Source organism: Clupea harengus, chromosome 7 (assembly GCF_900700415.2).
Source record: "Clupea harengus chromosome 7, Ch_v2.0.2, whole genome shotgun sequence".
NCBI lineage: Eukaryota > Metazoa > Chordata > Actinopteri > Clupeiformes > Clupeidae > Clupea > Clupea harengus.
The window spans coordinates 19,834,317-19,852,328 of NC_045158.1; the positions used below are offsets into that span (position 1 = coordinate 19,834,317).

Consider the following 18,012-nt stretch of genomic DNA (forward strand, 5'->3'; position numbering starts at 1 on the left):
GATGTATAAGGATACTCCTCTTGGAAATGGAAAGGATCTGAGGAATCTGAGGAGTTTCAACAACATCTCTCATTGCAAAAAGTGCAAAGCATTAACATTGACCACGGATCATATAAAATGGATTGTGGAAAGCCTGTACTCATGTGCAAGAGAGAATATTTTTTAAATAAAAAAAAAGAAATAAAAAATACTGCTTACATTATAGAGTATTCATTAATTCATTCATCAACTCTGATAAGAAGTATTATGGCTCATCCAGTACTATTTTGAGTGGATTTCATTATGAAGAACCACCTTTGCTCCAATCGATTTATGCATTTCACAGAGAGCAGTATTTCTTAGAAATGTCAATGGTCATAGCCTCTCTGTGCTGTTGTTTTTTTCTGTTAATCAAACCAGGCAACCTTTTAAGCAAAAAGAGCCTCGACCAATACTTCTGAGAATTTCCTACCCGTTCCTTTTTCCAAGTTTTAACTTACGGATGCAACCCACATAGCTGCTGTTGCGTGTTCCCTTGACCTCCAGACAGTGGGTGGTGTTTTATGTACATACTTAACAACCAATTTCATACCTCATTTACGACCTCTCACCTGCTCGCGCTGAGGGAAAACGGCAGGCGAATGAGCCCTCCAACACAAATCTGCTCTCGGTTCAGATCGGCCAGTCATCTCAACCCGCCTCTTTAGCTGGTAATCAAGCTGTATGTAGAAAAACGGAGGAGGGGGGGGGGGGGGGGGGGCATTCTCGCCTGTGCTTATAGAGGACATGACTCTTCATCACTCTGGCATGAGTACCAAGGCCAGATCAGAGTCAGCTTCCAGTATTGGTGAAATGGAAAGGTGAAAAGGTTGAAATGACTGATCTTTGTCATGATTTTGTGTCACTGAGTTTTACCATCTCTTAAGATCTATAATTTTGTATCATAGATTATAGCACTTAATGGCATTTTTAGTGATGCATCATTGGCAAACTTAGACAGTGATATATAAAGAATCGACTGATGTCATTGTATTGCTGTGTTTATATCTTATTTATACGCTTATGGGCCATAAGTTACAGCTCGCGCTGAAATTTCATCCAGGTTCTGGAAGACCAATTTTAGAGTGCCATTTGTGCACCATGTCTGGAAAGCTTGCATAGCATTAGTATTGAACACCACCAGTGTTATCAGCGTCCCTTGTGGCCTTAATCTGGTCAGCAGTGCCATTAGTAGTCATATTACAGGCCAAAGAGGCTCTTCGTGTTCGTAGTGATTATATTTTGAAAATTGATGTGGACTAATCAATTGGGTTCTCAGGTCTCCAAGCGTGGTCTGCTGGGACCACGCAGAGCTATTTAAAACTTCAGGCCCGGCGAACACGGTACTGGGAGAAAAATCAATCCAGGCTGGCTCAGAGGTGACATTTTTACAGAGAGGTGACCAACGTTTTCTGATGCTGTTCTGCAAAGGTCAGGGGAGAGATATAGAGAGAGAGAGAGAAATATATAGAGAGAGAAAATAGAGAGAGAGAGAAATACAGAGAGAGAGAGAAATAGAGAGAGGGAGAGCATGGTTTGATTTACTTGACATGTGCATGTTACATTATGTTTATTTTCCCCGCAGTGTAAGAAAGTGGGTTGAAAACAGGGACAGATCGTGTAGAGCATGGATATCGTACGATGTTCAAGTACACCAAAGGTTGTCATTTTACATTCAGTTAGTAGTACAACCTGCAGAGTTGAAAAATGCATTTAAAAATGTAAGAAAATACTATTGTGGGTACAGCTGTGTTTGAGCGATGTTGCTAACATGCCATGTGTACCCCACCAGCTGTCCTGTATATGAAATAGCTTTTGTGTATGAAATACCTCCACAATGAAATATGTACTATGTGAGTTCCATTTCCATCAGCCCAACCTGAATGACAGAAAGATTTTTTATTACCCTGTGAAATTCCTACTGTAATTGATGCAATTAGTGGAGGGCACTGCCCAATGATCCTCATGGACACCATTGAAACAACGGACATTTTTAAATTCACTGACATTTTTAAACACACCGCCAGTGTTATCAGCGTCCCTTGTGGTCTTAATACGCAATAAACAAATGTGTAATAAATGACAGACTTATCCTCGCATACACGTTCTTTGTTCTGTAATTTTACTTGTTATTATTATTATTATTATTATTATGTTTTTATGTACTATTCCATCAACCTGCCTAGGGACTACAGGTGGAAAATAGCAATCTGCTAGAACCTGGCACAATGCATATTCTCTTGTTGTACAAGATTAATGTTTTATTGTGCACTGTCCCTGTCTTGAAAAAAAATTCTCTCTTAAATGATCCACCTTCCCTCCACCTTGGTCCAAACTCTTTAGAACCTTTCCACTGAGCAGCTGTTGTCCCGGGCGCTGGTCACAGTGCTGTGTATACATGAGCATATGCTGAGTGAGTAAAGTGTGGCAGGATGTATACCCAAAGCCACTCACAGGCAGATTTATTTCACTTGAACTGTAAACCAGCTGTCCCTTTAACCCACACACCATCACATGGAACACCTTCCTCTGGTGTTACTTAGCATTACTCATTTAGCTTTTCAAACATGTGCCGAACGATTTGTCCAAATGTTGGGTTTAACTTACCTAGTGTGCAGGAGGATGTGCTTATTTTCCACATTATTATTATGCCAGTATGGTATAACGTACATTTGATCGGTTTCTGCTTTCTACCTTCGTGCCTTCTGTGTCTTAGACAAATACCTTGAGGTGAAGGTTGCAGTCAGTTAAGACATCTGCCTTTATTTGGAAGGAGTAGGGGACAGTATTACATAGTAGGTGACAAACGGAAAGACAAGTTAACTGACTTTTCTGCAGTCTGCAGTGAACATTATGTCACTAAACTTTTCCATCTCTTTCTCCTTCTTCCCAGCTGGGTTTTGCAGCTTTTTCCACCATTCATCTATGGTATCATTTATGGATTCTCTCTTGCTGGTGTCTCTCAGTAACCTCTTTATAGCACCCACTGGGCCTCATCTGAAAATATGGAGATCAGTAGCTCCAATATAAACCCCAGTCTGGCAACCCATGTCCAGACTAATCTCTTTCTTAAGTTAGTGTGTGTATGTGTGTGTGTGTGTGTGTGTGTGTGTGTGTGTGTGTGTGCGTTTATGTAAAAGCAAATCTCAAGTCTTCCTTCGCTCATGAGAGCAAAATACATTACTGTCCTCTGCATCATTAAATTGCTGGGTTGTTGGGTAATGTAGTATTTAGTACACACCTTCACCACAGGGTTCTCTGTCAGCGTATCACCATCTGCCTTCCACGTTAAACCTCCAACATCCACTTGGGTTTATTTTTTATTTTTTATTTTTTTAACCTTTATTTAACCAGGAGAAAACCCATTGAGATTAAGAATCTGTTTTTCATGGGAGACCTGGCCAAGACAGGCAGCAGCATACATACAAACATAGTTACAGACAGAAACACAAAAGAAGACAACATTTATCACTGTAGATGACAGTGAGAGCGTGGCCAAATATTAAGGACCACACTTTAGTCATTAGTGTTTAAAATAGAAATATGCTATCACTGAATCTCTGGCTCTGTAGCATCATAGTTGTTGCCGTATTGTTGATTCGTCCCCACTAACTCTTTCTGTTTCAAATAGTATCACGTTAGTTAGGTTAGGGTAATGTAGCGTCCCCTAGCTGTCCTGGCTATTGTATTGGAGTGTGCTGCCCCAATTCTTAAACTGTTTCTCAATAGGTAATTAATGCTAGGTTAAAGCAAACAGCTATCACTACTATATAAGCAGGTAATACATACACAGTTAAACAGCCTAATACCAATTAAATCAATTAAGCGTAAGCTTCAAACACTGTTTCTCTCATTATGCACACCTTGAATTACTTTTAGTTTAAAAAGGAAACTAATAAATCATGTCTATCTATTAGGTTAAACTTATCACTTTTGAATGACTATCAATTTCAAACTTAACCTAGTAGGTTACTATTATCATTAGCAAACAAGATATCTATTGAGATATGCAAGAATACACAAAGAAATACATTTAACTATTTACTTGAAAATGTATTATGAAAATAGCATGTACACAAAATATAAATGACAAACACATAATTTGGTTATAACTACGTCCAGTCACTTCACATCAAATCTCAGTCTTTTGACCACAAATTCAAATAGCATACACACAAAATTACTTATTTAAACCTACTATTCCTAGGCCGGCATGTAAATAACCTAACCGTAAGATACTTTGGGTACCCAACCAGTTGTCCGAGGAGCGGTGCAGGCCTGTGTCGTTGCTGGAGAGCGGGGGAACCTTACACAAAATGGCTGCTTCGCGCCCAAAGCGCCACACAAAAGAAAACAACTCATGCGCGTCGTCCTCCTTACCCAGATGTCACACGTTGGCGATGCTGGAGTGGAGACGTCGTCGCGGCAGTCCACAGCTGTGTCGGGTCACTGGCGATCCGGGAAACGATGCTCAAATGAGTGGCCGGGCTGGCTACTTTCCTTTTTTAAAGTCCTCGAACTCAATTCCACACCACAAAGCTAACGTCGAGCTGGCTAGCTGTTGCTGTATCCTCCTCCTTAAATCGTCCGTAACTCTGTCCGAGTTTCCATAGTAAACACATGTAGCATCGAAATATCACTGTATAATAAGATTCACTGTCCGTTCGTCTACTTACATACATACACACAAAATCACTTCACTGCATTGGTTTTCTATCATAAGCTAACTTTCTTTACTAGCAAGGCTCTGGTGTGAGCTCTCACTCCTGTGTGTCTCTCTCTTCTTCTCCCCTGACCTCTTACCCCTCTTCTGATTGGATCATACTTCTAGGCAAATACATTTGAACTAATACAATTTTTAAAACATGGAAACATTATTTAAACAACAGTAGGAACAGCACATTTTAAAATGAAAATAAACAAAAATAAAAATACTTAATTTTTTCATAATTATCCCAATCCCATAGGGCTACAGTACATTTGGTAGTTAGTCTCTCACTATGTGACTGCGTTTCGAGTTCAAATAATCTCTCTATTAGTTGTATCAGTTTTGTAAATGTACTTTCCTCTCCGCTTCAGGCATGCACTCCTCCACCCTGAGGGCCAGCACACACTGCCTGGACTCCACCCGGCCTTGCAACCCCTGCCTGGACGCCACCAAAGCCTGCAACCTGAACGAAACGTGCAGGCGCCAGCGCTCGGCTTACATCGACACCTGCAACAAGGGCCCGCAGGATGGCTGCAACCGCAAGCGCTGCCACAAGTCCCTGCGGCAGTTTTTCGACCGCGTGCAGACCGAGCACAGCTACGGCCTGCTCTTCTGCTCATGCCCCAACAACGCCTGCGCCGAGCGCCGACGCCAGACCATCGTGCCGTCGTGCTCCTTCGAGGAGAAGGCCAAGCCCAACTGCCTGGAGCTCCGGAGGACGTGCCGTCTTGACCCACTCTGCAGGTCAGTCTCCCTCTCTCTTTCCGAAGGTTTGTGTGTGTGTGTGTGTGCGTGGGTGTATGTGTGGGTTGTTGTGTTTGTTCGTAAGTGTTGGTAGACAGGTGTGCGTGGCTGTGGTTGTGTGTATGTGTGTGGGTGGCTACGCTTATTTGTGTGTGTGTGTTTGCTTGGGCAAAAGTGTTTGTTTGTGAACACTTCACTCTCTCCCTGAAGGAAAAACCTTTCTGGGAGCAGTTCCAAGCCATTTCCCTCTCAAATTGTTGCACACCGAAACCTGTATGGTTTCTCCATTGGAAATAAAGTATATGATGCCCCCAGGCCCTAAGTTTAAATTCCCTGTTCCTGAACAAGAACTCTCTTTTTTGGTGCCTAGTGGAGCGTCTCTGAACCATGTGGACTTCCTTAGGATTTTACTGCAAATACTGCATTTATTGCCTTTGAGAGAAGTCTGCCAGGCCAAGAAAACAGCCAACATAGCAAGCAAAGCTTTTTTTTTCATGGAAGTGAATAGGTTTATGTTGAAGAAAGACAGAGCCAGAGAACATTGAGGCGATGAACTCACGCAGGTGTACTCAGATGAATGAATGTGGTGTGGGTGGCTTTATCAGTTATTTGCAGGCTTGTCTATCCATTTAGCAGTAACCGTGTAGTACACTAAGGCACACTTGGAACATGGTACTCATAAAGCTTTGGTCTACCATTGCAGACGTCATACAGTGTGGAGACATTTTATATTCTCTAAACCCACACACTGTAAGCTTTACAGTATGGCGTGGTTGAAATCCTTGAGAAAAAAAAAAAAAAAGAAGAAGAAAGTAATTTCCTGTCACATCTCTCGCATCCACAGAGACCTGTATAGCACAAATAGTATACCTGGAACCCTACTGGGTTTTACCTCCCAGTAAGTAAAAGATTCTTGGGCAGGGGCTGAAATAGTCCCAAACAAGCCCCCTGTGCTATTCAGTATCTTTGTGGGAAGCAGGAACATTCTAGAGTTCTTCTTGCGCAGTTGGATTTAATTGCCAGGGACTCTCCCACCGGAACTGAATTAAAGATCCATGTATTGGAGCTACAAACCAGCTAGCTTAGAACTGTCAGTCGAAATGTTAGTCTCTAGTGTTTTATCGCGCTCCTTGATTTTTACCCAGGAAATATCTACAGGCATGGGATAGCAATTAAAAAGAGGGAGAGAATGAAACGGAGAGCAGGGATGAAATGGAGAGAGGGAGCTGGCTGCTTAATTGAGGGGGCTGTGCTCAATTGTCCTGAACGGAACATTAGTAGATCACTTTTACTGTGTTTTTTAGACCAATTTAATGGGCCAACGTTTAATTAACATAGCTAGACTCTGACATGTAACCCACACATTCACTTTCCTCCCCTTGACGTTTGCTAAGGAACGCCGGAGCAGACAGGTAAAATAGAGAACCGTAATTATGGCCTCTATGCTAACCCTAAAGTAGCACATATCCACCTGTCTGTACATCACTGTGGCACGGGGCCTGCAGTCATGAATGGTTTGAATTCCACCCCGGGGCTTCTCATTTCTTTCTAATAACAGTGAATTGAGTTTCCTCAGGTATGAAATACACCTCGTATTTGTGGTCTTTTTGAGGCAGTATGAGTATTTTAAAAGATGTATCTTTGCCAAATGTCATAAGATACAGCATCCTCCCTCATGGGCAACATGGTCTATAGGTTCAATGATATTGAGTATTCTGCTCAGTCTGAGACAGTGATAGATTTGTGACTTTTGTCTGGTGTTTTTCTCACTACTGCCAAATTAATGCCACCTTAAGTGAACATTATCTGCCTGCAGATAGATAATTAGGTCCCTAACAAGTCTACTTTGCCTGTAAAGCACAGCTAATGTTCCCAACTGCCTTCACTGATGCCTTTACTTTTAGTGATATGTGACTATAAGGGCGTCCAGGCACTGGGCTCTGTTAACCGCCTTGAGACAATTTTATTGTTTTGGCGCTTTATAAATACATTTTAATTTATTTGAATGGAATTGAACTATACTTTCTTAGTATGTATAGTGTTACTGTAGTAATATACTGAGAATGCCCTTTTTGGAGAAAAAAAGAAAACAGGTATTTTCTGTGGCTAAAGCTCACCTTTAAAATATAGAAATGCTGAAATTAGAAGTGTAACATGAAATGCCTACAGAGTAAAGTATACACAGTGCTGTTCCACAATACTGTATTGCAGGTGTTCTACACTGTTTAAAAAAACAAACACTAACATAATAGTTGTTTAATATGGCAAAATAATATGTGTTCTCTGTGCGCAGTACCCAAAGCAACACTGTGTGAATTGGCCCTCCAAGGCTTCACTGAAAGAAATTCTACCCAGTCTAGTTCACCTCACCAATTAGTAAATCAAGGAAAAACACATCACAGGGAAAAGACATGAAAAGAGGAAAATAGCAGATGATGAGTGGGAGTTACTCAATCAAATGTCAAAACAACATGAGTGAACAAATGCCATTTATCAGATACAACAGCATAAATTCTTCATATTGGCACTGACGTATTACATATGATTGACGTGAATGATCCTATAAAATGCCCATAAACTGCCATTACAGAGAACGAAAAAGATATACAGATATAATTAGACTTTGTTTGATTATCTTACTTTTTCACTGGACTAACGCATGTCAGCAGATATATGGGAGGGAGCTGAGCAATAACATTAAGATCAAAAAGTAGAACTTGAGCAGGATATGAACCACCAAATTAAAGAGATAATATTAAAACTATAAGCTCGTCTCACATATTCAGAATACAGTCATCAAATGAGATGGAGTTACTTTTGGAGTTACTTAACCAGCACCAGTGCGTGCCAGAACCTCTGTACCACAAAGAAACATCTTTGCTTGTGTTTGTTGAGACAGTTCAGAGTTATCCAGACGCTCCTTAGTGTTTCAGTGATTCGGTGGCGAGGCAGCCACCTGTACACGAAAGGAAAGGAGGCAGCCATTTTGCTTATTGTTTCCCACTGGGGGCTTACCGCATTATGAGGAGATTTACATGTTCAAACAGCTTCGTGCCACACTAGCGGATCCCCACGTGTTTGCAGACTAGGGGAAGGAAAAAAAATCCCTGCAATTTATTAAACGTATTACAGCACGCATATATATTGTGTGGCCCTGTTCGGTGGGTGATTGGGTGGGTGGACTGGTGGGTGGTGCAACCCTAACCCTGTTCCCCATCATCATCATTATCTCCCTGACGACGCTGCCTTCTCCGCCCCGCCCGAAGACAGATGGGATTTTGAATGCCAGTTATTTACAGGAACGTTGCTCGGTGATCTCGCATCTCTGCGGTTCAGCGCTCAGACCCCGAGTTAGGGATGACGAGTAATGACTCAATTCCCCATCACCATCCATTCTAAGAAATAGCCCCCCCCCCCCCCACCCCCACCACCCCCCTCCATTTCCTTCTCTCCCTGCTGGACCTACTGGGCAATGGAAGTACTCTTTCGATAGGATCTCCACCGTTCACGGCACGCGTTATAGCCGTAAAAAATTGCATTGTCTCTGCTCGGTGATTCATGATTGACTTGATAACGAGCAGGGAGCCTGGACCCAGGCCTGTGTCGCAGGGTGTATTTTGAGCTCCGAAGAGACACTGTTGGTGATCTCTCTGGGCCCTCTCTCGCTGTACCCCTTTCTTACTCCTTATTTGGGATATTTTCAGTGGCCAAGGGAATCTCATTATCTGCAGGCTTGTCCTTCTTCTTCTTCTTCCTCTTCAAATTGTTTTGGAGGAGGTCAAAAGCCCAGTGTCTTGTGAAGAGTAGCTGAAGTACACCACCAGACAAAGGAGAGCTGTGAATGTGACCCCTAAAGGGACGCAGCTTCATTTCCCTTGGAGCAGTATCTAGGCAAAAAGTTGAGATCAAATAAACATAAAAAAAACACTCTCTCGCGCACACACACACACACACACACACACACACACACACACACACACACACACACACACACACACACACACACACACACACACACACACACACACACTACACATAGGAGTGAGATGACTGTGTGTGTGGTGGCTATCTCACTGGAAACAATGAGATGAGGATTTAGGACCCTTTCTGCTTGGTGGTCTACAGGCTTTAGATAATACCCTGCTAATTACACCATGTGCATCTTGGCAGATATCAAAGCAAAGTTGCTCATAAAGGGAGGCTTGTGCTATATCCGCCTGTATTAGTTGGCCAACCTTAGTTCCCTGCTGTCAGCATCATTCTCAGTCCTGTGCAGGCCGTTCCCTGGTCCTTGGGAAAAAAAGGGGGAACAGCTATAATGTTGTCTTGAGCTCTGTGGACAAGTCTTTACAGTGCCTTCAGTGGAATCGTCAGGGGAGGCTAAATTCCTCTACTTAAGGCGCCTCTGTTGTAAACAGGTCGTTGATTTATTACCAGTTTCATTGAGAAAGGAGTTGCCCAGAGCCCTTCAAGCCTTTACCTCAGATGTGTGTTTGTTTTGTGTGTGTGTGTGCGAGATTGAAAGAATATGGATATAAGGACTATGGGCCCTAATTTCATAGACAGGCAACTGGCAACAAGCAAAGCCTGAGCAATGAGCAAGGTCCAGTGTGCATGAACTTAAGCTTATTTATTAACTTTATTAATCATTTTGCTAATGTAATACCAGGAGCAAGATCCTAAGCGCAAACATGGATAAATCAGCACAATGCTCCCACACGTCAGACATGCTTGGTACTCGTTTCTTTGCTCGCTGCCTGCCAATGAAATTAGGGCCCTGTGTGAGTCTATATCCGGTGGAGACCAGAAAGAAGGAAGGTGATGAGTGTGGAGAAAGAAAGAAACCATGATGACAGACAGAGAAATCAAAAGAGTAAACTACAAAACTGCTGAGAGGTATGCATTAGTGTGTGTGTGTGTGTGTGTGTGTGTGTGTGTGTGTGTGTGTGTGTGTGTGTGTGCGTGTGTGCATTGTGTGTGTATGTGTGTGTGTGAGAGGAGAAAGAGAGACAAAAGAGATGTGTGTTTGGGAGAGGAGGGTTTATCGATCGCCGAAATGCTGGAGGGAGGTGTTGTTGTGGCATCGGGCAGAAAGGCATCACATCACCTGCATCACACACACAAACATACACACACTCACGCACACAGACACACACACACACACACACACACACACACACACACACACACATACATTCTCTCTCTCACACACACAGTGAATAATATTTACTCTTGTTATTTTTTCCACTTTCAAGTTATTTTTTTCATATTGTAATCCATCTCTGGATAATGAATATGGAGGTCCCAGTGACATACAGCTGTTCTATCTGTCTGTCTGATGAGGAGCAGTGTTAGCATTTGTTTGGTTCAGGTGAAGGTACACACCGTGCGCCATGGCGCTCTTATTCTGAGTGTCATTTTTCTCACCATCAGAAGACATCCCACGTTACACCTCTCAAGGGAGAGATAAGTTTGCTGCTGTATATTTGGAACAGCGGAATGAGCTCTTGGTTTGTTTGCTCAAGCTTTCGATTTGATTCTCTCTCTCTTGATCTCTCCCTCTCACTCACACACACACACATTGATTGCTCATAAGATCAATCAAATGCTTCCCAAAGTTTGATTTCTGTCTTCCGTCTCAATTTTTTGTCATCTTCTGGCAGTTGCTCTGTCTCTGTGGCTGCTGTTTGCCTGCGGTGTGTTGGCACCTTGGTCTCCCTAAGATGTGAGAGGGATCCCTCCATGTCTTTAGTGACCTCACCCAGTGTTCAGGCTTTTATTCTTGTCTGTGATTGACAGGCTGTCACAACGTGTGAGGCTCTGTAGAAGATGGGCATGACACATAGTCATCCCTGTTTTTTCTGGGAGAAAGAGATGTGAAAATAACAACCCACGCGTCCTGTAGTTTGGGACTAGTGATTATAATACAATTTTGCAATGTCATATGCAGTATGCAGGTTGTTTTCTTTTCCTCCTGTGTGACAGACACTGATGTTAAGACGTCAAACTATACACCATGCTCTGGTACTCTTAAATAAGACTTTTTTTGGTCAAAACTGCGGAGTGTGGCACCACAAGCTTTCTTCTGAGCAGGGAACATCATGGCTGTCTTGTGGATTCGTGTTGAAACTTTTCCAGTGGCAGCGTTCGCATGTTTGAAGTGCAAAAATATGTGTCTGCATTTTATTTTATAATATATGTAAGATAAAGGTATTTTGGTGGTGTTATGTGAGAAAACCATGCATTGTATTTGGCACCATCTCTGTATGCTTTTGCCCTGAATGTCAGGGCTCTCTGTAGCACCTAAAGCTGATTCACTTGAGACTTTGAATAGCCATCATTGAACAAGGAGCTCTAGTAATCCACAGAAGGACAGTATGCCAACTAAAGACATTGAAAATCTTTTTTGAAAACCCAGTGGTTGGCACATTACATGTGTTGTGCTATTCCCTCTCTCCTTTTTCAGGTTTTTATTCTTCCTGTCCAGCATTATCACTTAATCCTAAATAAAAGGAACAAGTTGTTTGATTTCAGAATGAGCAGTGAAAGTGTTAGCAATTCTGCTGTTGGAATCTGGCTTCATCCTTGAGAGCTAGTAGTTCATACCCAGAGCTTTAGGCGGTAGGCTAGGCTAAGCATTATCACAGCAATCCTTCAAACTTTATTACGAAGACTGCCAGAGGCAAGAAATCCACACAGACCCGACACACAGACATCCACCTGTTTTTGACACAGCTGCTGTAGTCAAACACAAAGGAAATTAAACTGCTGTTGGCTGTACTCCCTCTACTGCTCAATTAATTAGATGCTTTTTCCCCCCTCATCCAAGTGTTTTGTCTACTGGATGCACACAATGACCACTGGAATAACTCTGGATTTCATTGGAAAATGTAGATATGAATTGGATGAATTGAGGAACCTCACACTTTTGAACTCTGTGAGTCAATAGCTGAGTTTCCACTGAAGGCTTTGTTTCCACAGATACAACACTGCATGCAGCATATAGTACTGTTGAGGCTCTACTGATCTTCTCTTAAGAGATGGCATTAGATGTTTTCAGGTCAAATTGGGTCAATAATTAATACACAACGACACTGCATGCAGCATAGAGTACTCATGAAGGCCAACATCCGCCAGCGGTGGCTATCATAGAATGCACCTGATGTTCAGAAACAGCCATTGACAGTGTTACCTTCAAAACGATGACTATTTAGCGATTTAAAGCAGAACAATGGCAGAAACACAGCATTTCAATTTACCCTGGCTAGATCGATATTACTGGACCACTGAGTCATCGTCATTATTATCTAACTACTTGCTATAAGCAGTTTAATGTCAATTAGTTTTGTTTACTAGGCAACGGTTGCCAAGGGAAGAAGAGTCATGCTTTTAACCTACAGTGCCATAGTTGCCAAGTTGGCTTAAATTGTTGAAGATGGAAAAAAGACATGGGTTGAATTAAAAACCAACCATGAACCAACCATAGAACCATGCTCTAAACTTTGGCATTGACGTGCGTCAGACAACCAGTTGGCGTTGCCCTGTTAAAAAAAGAATACAATTCTAAGCTCTACTGATCTTCTGTTAAGAGATGGCATTTGATGTTTTCAGGTCAAATGTGATCAATAATTAATCATGGAAGAGATGAGACTGGAACAGACACACAGAGGGTGTGCCACTTCAGAAGTCTGCCAAGTGACTACATCCACTTTTGAGGGCATCCGAATTGAGAAGAACTCAATTAATTAAAATATTCCCATAGTGTTTTCCATTTTAACTTTGTAAGACTTCACCTTCCCCATTATGTTTTGCTTATTTTTCCTATGTGCCGGTAAAATAAATAAATAAATGTGTGAAAAACAACTACACCCACTTGCCTGAGGGCTTGCCATATGTTCTAAGGCTAGCATTTCAATTAACAATTGATGAAACAGCCACGTGCCTGGGCAATTACAGTGGGGTCTGTGAATGTTGTGGTGAGCAACACATATCTAGACACAACTCAGACGCTGACAAGTCACCACATCTCAAAGAGCTAGCTTTGGTGTGCCAATTGGGCTGACATAGCCTCTGGCTAACCCCAGTTTACCCTCAGGCCAACAGTGCAATTTACTATAGACAGACAGTGGTCACAATCAGCAGTGAGTCCATTCTTTATATCTGTCTCTGGACTATTAATGCTACTCAGGTGATTTGATATGTATTTTGTATTCACATGGAAACCAGAAGTGGACAAAGTTCAAACAGGGGTCAGCTAATTTAAAAGGAATATTTAAATGCTAATATATAAGTGATGAAGCTAAAATAAAAACAAACAAAACAAAACAAAAATCCGTTGGGTGTACTGTTGAAAAGTTGCTATTTGTTAACATCTGACATCTCGCTGCATGTGTTTGTAAATAATGCAGCCTACTTGTGTGGGGAAAAGAAGCATAGGAACTTTTTATCAGTGATCTATCTTACAGGAAATATTTTAAAACTGGGGTTAATGTATACGTGTCACAGCCAGTGAAGCCAGAGACGGAAACTTGGACCCAAAAGCAGACGTAATAAACAGAGATTGAGTAAAACGAGACTGGAGTTTAATGAGACTTTCTATACAGACAGTCAGGCAGAAAATCATTAGGCTTAGTCAGACCACAGTTCGTAATCTCCAGAAATCCAACACAAGGAACAAGAAACTAGGAGTCCAGAGGTCTTAGAACAGACAGTAGCAAGAAAAAAGAATCTGAGCACCAACTTTAGGCACTCACAGACCAGACAGAGAAAAACAGTCCAAACTCCACAAGGGCAAAAATCCAAGAAAATCGAGATTCAGGATAATAGCTAAAGGTGAATTCAAAAGCAGAGTCTGAATCAGAAAAACCAGCAAGGCACCGGAGCATGAACAGATGAGTGATCCACAGGGCCAAGTTTAAATCAGCTGTCGCTGATGAGAAGATCAATCAGAGGCGTGCTGGCGGCAGTACGCACGAGAACCAGGAAGAGCAGGATCTAAGTAAAACAGGAAACGGAAAAGCAGGAAGCATGGCACACACAAAACACCACGTTGTAGCCATTGCACTCATTCCCCTACCTCAAGCAGTAACCCACCCTACCCATACATGGCTTTGCATTGTCAAGGTCACATGGGGGGAAAAAAAAGACAACAAATTTGAGGACAGCCTTGGAATGTCACATAGAATTGTGTCCCAATGAATGGATTCAGATGAAGGAAGTGTCTGCCAGTGTCTCTTGTGTGTCACTGTGACTCACACTTTGCAGGGGCGACAGGATTTAAATGAAGATGTTTCAAGCCAGTGAACAGCATTGGAGCTGCATTGGGGGAAGGCATGCTGAAATGGCAGCTGGCAGAAAGAAGGGGGAAACTAATACTGTCTTGTGCGTGTTTCTGGTTTCTGTGGTAGCACCATGCCCAAAGGAAGTACGTTGGTACGAGTTGGTATGAAGGGTAAACAGAAACTCATTCTGCAACCTTGGACTTAAAAGCAAGAATTGATTTTGTGTTTTTTTTATCCTGTCTTCAGTAGCTCATTAAGTTTGAGGAACGATTTTACAGTATTTATTCTTCACAATGTTTATGCTTGGAGAAGCAAGCATGGACTTTTATTTAGCTTTGTTTTGTCGTCTGTATATACTGGATCGTATGTGTTGCTCCATGGGCATAATCCAAGTAGATAGAGTTTGAAATTGAACCAAACGGATGAAAGCCACATCTTCCTTGATCACCATAAATGAAAATTAATTAAATGAAAAATGTTTTGTGAAAAATCTTTAATTAGTCAGTAAAATTGACTGAAAAACATGTCAGTAAAAAGTATTTAATTCATTTCTAACATAAAAAAGCAACAAAAAGAACAATGTCATTTTTCACCCACTCTCACACTAAACGGCAGTGCCATACACATCATATTTCGCTTGTTCCAGGTGAATGTGCTTTCCAGGGGCTCTTACGCCACGGCTCTCCTCAGAACAGAGTGTCCATAAAAATGGCTGAGTGGGAGACAGCATGTAATTTTAACAGCGTGTGACCAGCGCAGGTATAATGGAAGAGCCGTGGAGAGCGGCAGAATGGGCTTCATCCCCGACGCCGCAGCGCTCTTTGTACAAACAGTCCCCGACAACCTTTTCTAAATCTCAAGTGAGCGGCAAATTGCCGCAGTTATATAGTCCTCGTTTTGAAAAGCAAAGAGACAGCGCTTGTTTCAGGCTTTCATTTTCACCCATTTGTTATTTTCCTTTAAGCTCTGTGAGAACAGCTAGCCTCTCTGTGACCTGTCTACTTTCACAAGTGCGTCCTTCTGTAGTTTACGCTTCTATAAGAGTAATCTTTGAGGAGATCAAAATGTAAATATAGGATTGAAAAAATACAACTCTTAAAAGTACAGATGGTAAAGATGTGATATCTAAAATGGAGCCAGTAAACAAATAAGAAATCAGTTTCCTGCCTGATTAGATGGGCAATGGGCCACAGACAGATGTAATTAGAGTCCAGTGAAGTGCCTGTGGTCTTAATTCATCTGGATGGCCCTGATTCATCTGATTCTGAAAGAGATGGGACCACGGTTGCTTTCTATTCTCTGTCTTTCTGGTCCCCCCCCCGAAAAATAGAAGCCATTGGGATGATCTTCGAGGGCTGAATGTCCACAATGTCTGCAAAGCTTCTCTAACTATGTCAGAGAAGGCAGACACGAGTGAGTTTAATGATTCTGGGCTCCATCAACCATCAGATGTAAACAGCGGTAAATAAGACTTAACCCCACTCTGGCCCTCCGTGTTTTTACCACAACGCCCCATAGTACAAATGCTCGGGATTTGGCTACTTAATGTGGATTACCAGCTTTTAGCATTCAGTATTCTGATGGGGTCTGTTCACAGGCGCTTTCTGCATTTCCATCTCGAGGCCCAGCACATTCCCGCTGCATGAGCAGAAAAGCTGTTATTAGCTATGTAAATCAGACAGGGGTCTTGCACGTGAGGCTAATTAAAAAGTCTTATGTAGAGAGAGGGATGTTATTAATAAGACGAAAAAACCTGCACAGCTTGCTTTTGCGGAACAACACCCCCCTACCGTCCTGCTCGCTGTCTTTTCCATCGCCCGCAAGGTAATACAAGTCACCCCTTGAGCCTCTGTTCATCTCGTTAGCCATCGAGTAAAACAATGGCTATGATGTAATCTGTGATGGCAACTAGGCATTTCTTGGGAGGAGGATACGTCAGAGAGAGTGACAAGGGGAGCATGAAAGGACCAGGTGTGAGCGTGCTGCTGAGTAGGAAGTAAAGAGCAGACGAAAGAAAGAAAAAAAAAAGAAAGAAAGGATGAAAAACTGAAACAAAGAAAGGAAGATGTGAACACAGGCAAGGTAGTCATTGTTGTCTGTCACAGGTGATTTTTTATCAGTGCAAGTGAAAGTGTGTGTGTGTGTCTGTGAAGGTAGGAGGTTGTGAGTAGCATGGTTATGGACAAGCCTTATTATTTTTCATTATCCCCCACCTGTGGAGGAATCTTAGAATGAGGCGCCTAATGGGAATCGTTGAAGGACAGATAATTGGAAGAAATTGGCGTGTCAGTCATCTGGTGAAGTACTACGTGTCTCGTTCTAATGATTGTCCAAGAGTGAACTTGAGTGCGCTCTTTTTGATTTTGTGTGATGGTTTGAGTGGTGTTGAGTTTCTGTTCTCTGCTCTCTCTCTCTTTCTCTCTCTCTCTTTCTCTCTCTCTCTCTCTCTCTCTCTCTCGTGTCTCCTACTTCTATTATTTTCTTTTATTTGAAAGAGCGTTGTTAGTTTCCCATCATTATTTCACAATGGTGAAATCTACAAAGTGAGAATTGTAAGAGGCAAATCTCATAATTGGAGCTACACTGGGAGTGGGATCGTGCAGCTATGATGTGGAAGAATTTGCACATGGAAGCCCCCATTGTAATTGTTTGGGGGTTTTTTTAGAGTAAAGGACTGCTTTGTTAAGGGCAGCTGTTCGGTCTGTCCAGGGATATGCCTGGAACAGGCTGAAATGTGTTTCTGCTTCAGCAGCCATGCAAAGGCCAGCGAGCCCTGGCAGTGGTGGAGGTGTGCACTGGCCTTTCAGATAGACTGGCCACGGGTATCCGCTGGCACTGGCATGGGGATCAGGGCAGAACGGGCAGCTCTGTTTGTCCCTGTCCCCTCCCCTTACCCTATTTTTGTCCAACATTTTGCTGCAAAATAACCCATTCTTCGTTAATCTTTTTGAAAATGTTATTTTTTATTATTATTATTATTATTGGAAAAGGGTACAGCTTTGTGGCCTCACATATCATTTTACATATTTGCTTTTGGAGTAAAAATATGTGAGGTCCCTGTCTCACGTGTTAGGAGAAATTGTTCCAAATGGTTCCTTGGAATCTGTACACACAGATTCTATGTGTATGTTTGCATCATAAAATATTTTTTTCAGAACCTTTCCTCCTATAAGTCTATGACATCACAAAAGGTGTGCATTAAATGCATCATAAGGCCGCGTTCACACTTGACTTCTTTTTTCAGCTGCCAGCGCCTTTTTG

At 42.2% G+C, this 18,012-nt stretch overlaps 1 protein-coding gene across 1 annotated transcript in view; it reads left to right on the forward strand.

The window, feature by feature from the left end:
- LOC105899091 (GDNF family receptor alpha-2-like) overlaps positions 1-18,012 on the forward strand; it is a 48,685-nt gene that overhangs the window by 12,630 nt on the left and 18,043 nt on the right. Inside the window, exon 2 of the mRNA XM_031570776.2 lies at positions 5,098-5,470. Within this exon, the coding sequence (XP_031426636.1) occupies positions 5,100-5,470 (371 nt within the window). The 5' untranslated portion in view covers positions 5,098-5,099. The remainder of the gene's footprint in view (positions 1-5,097; positions 5,471-18,012) is intronic.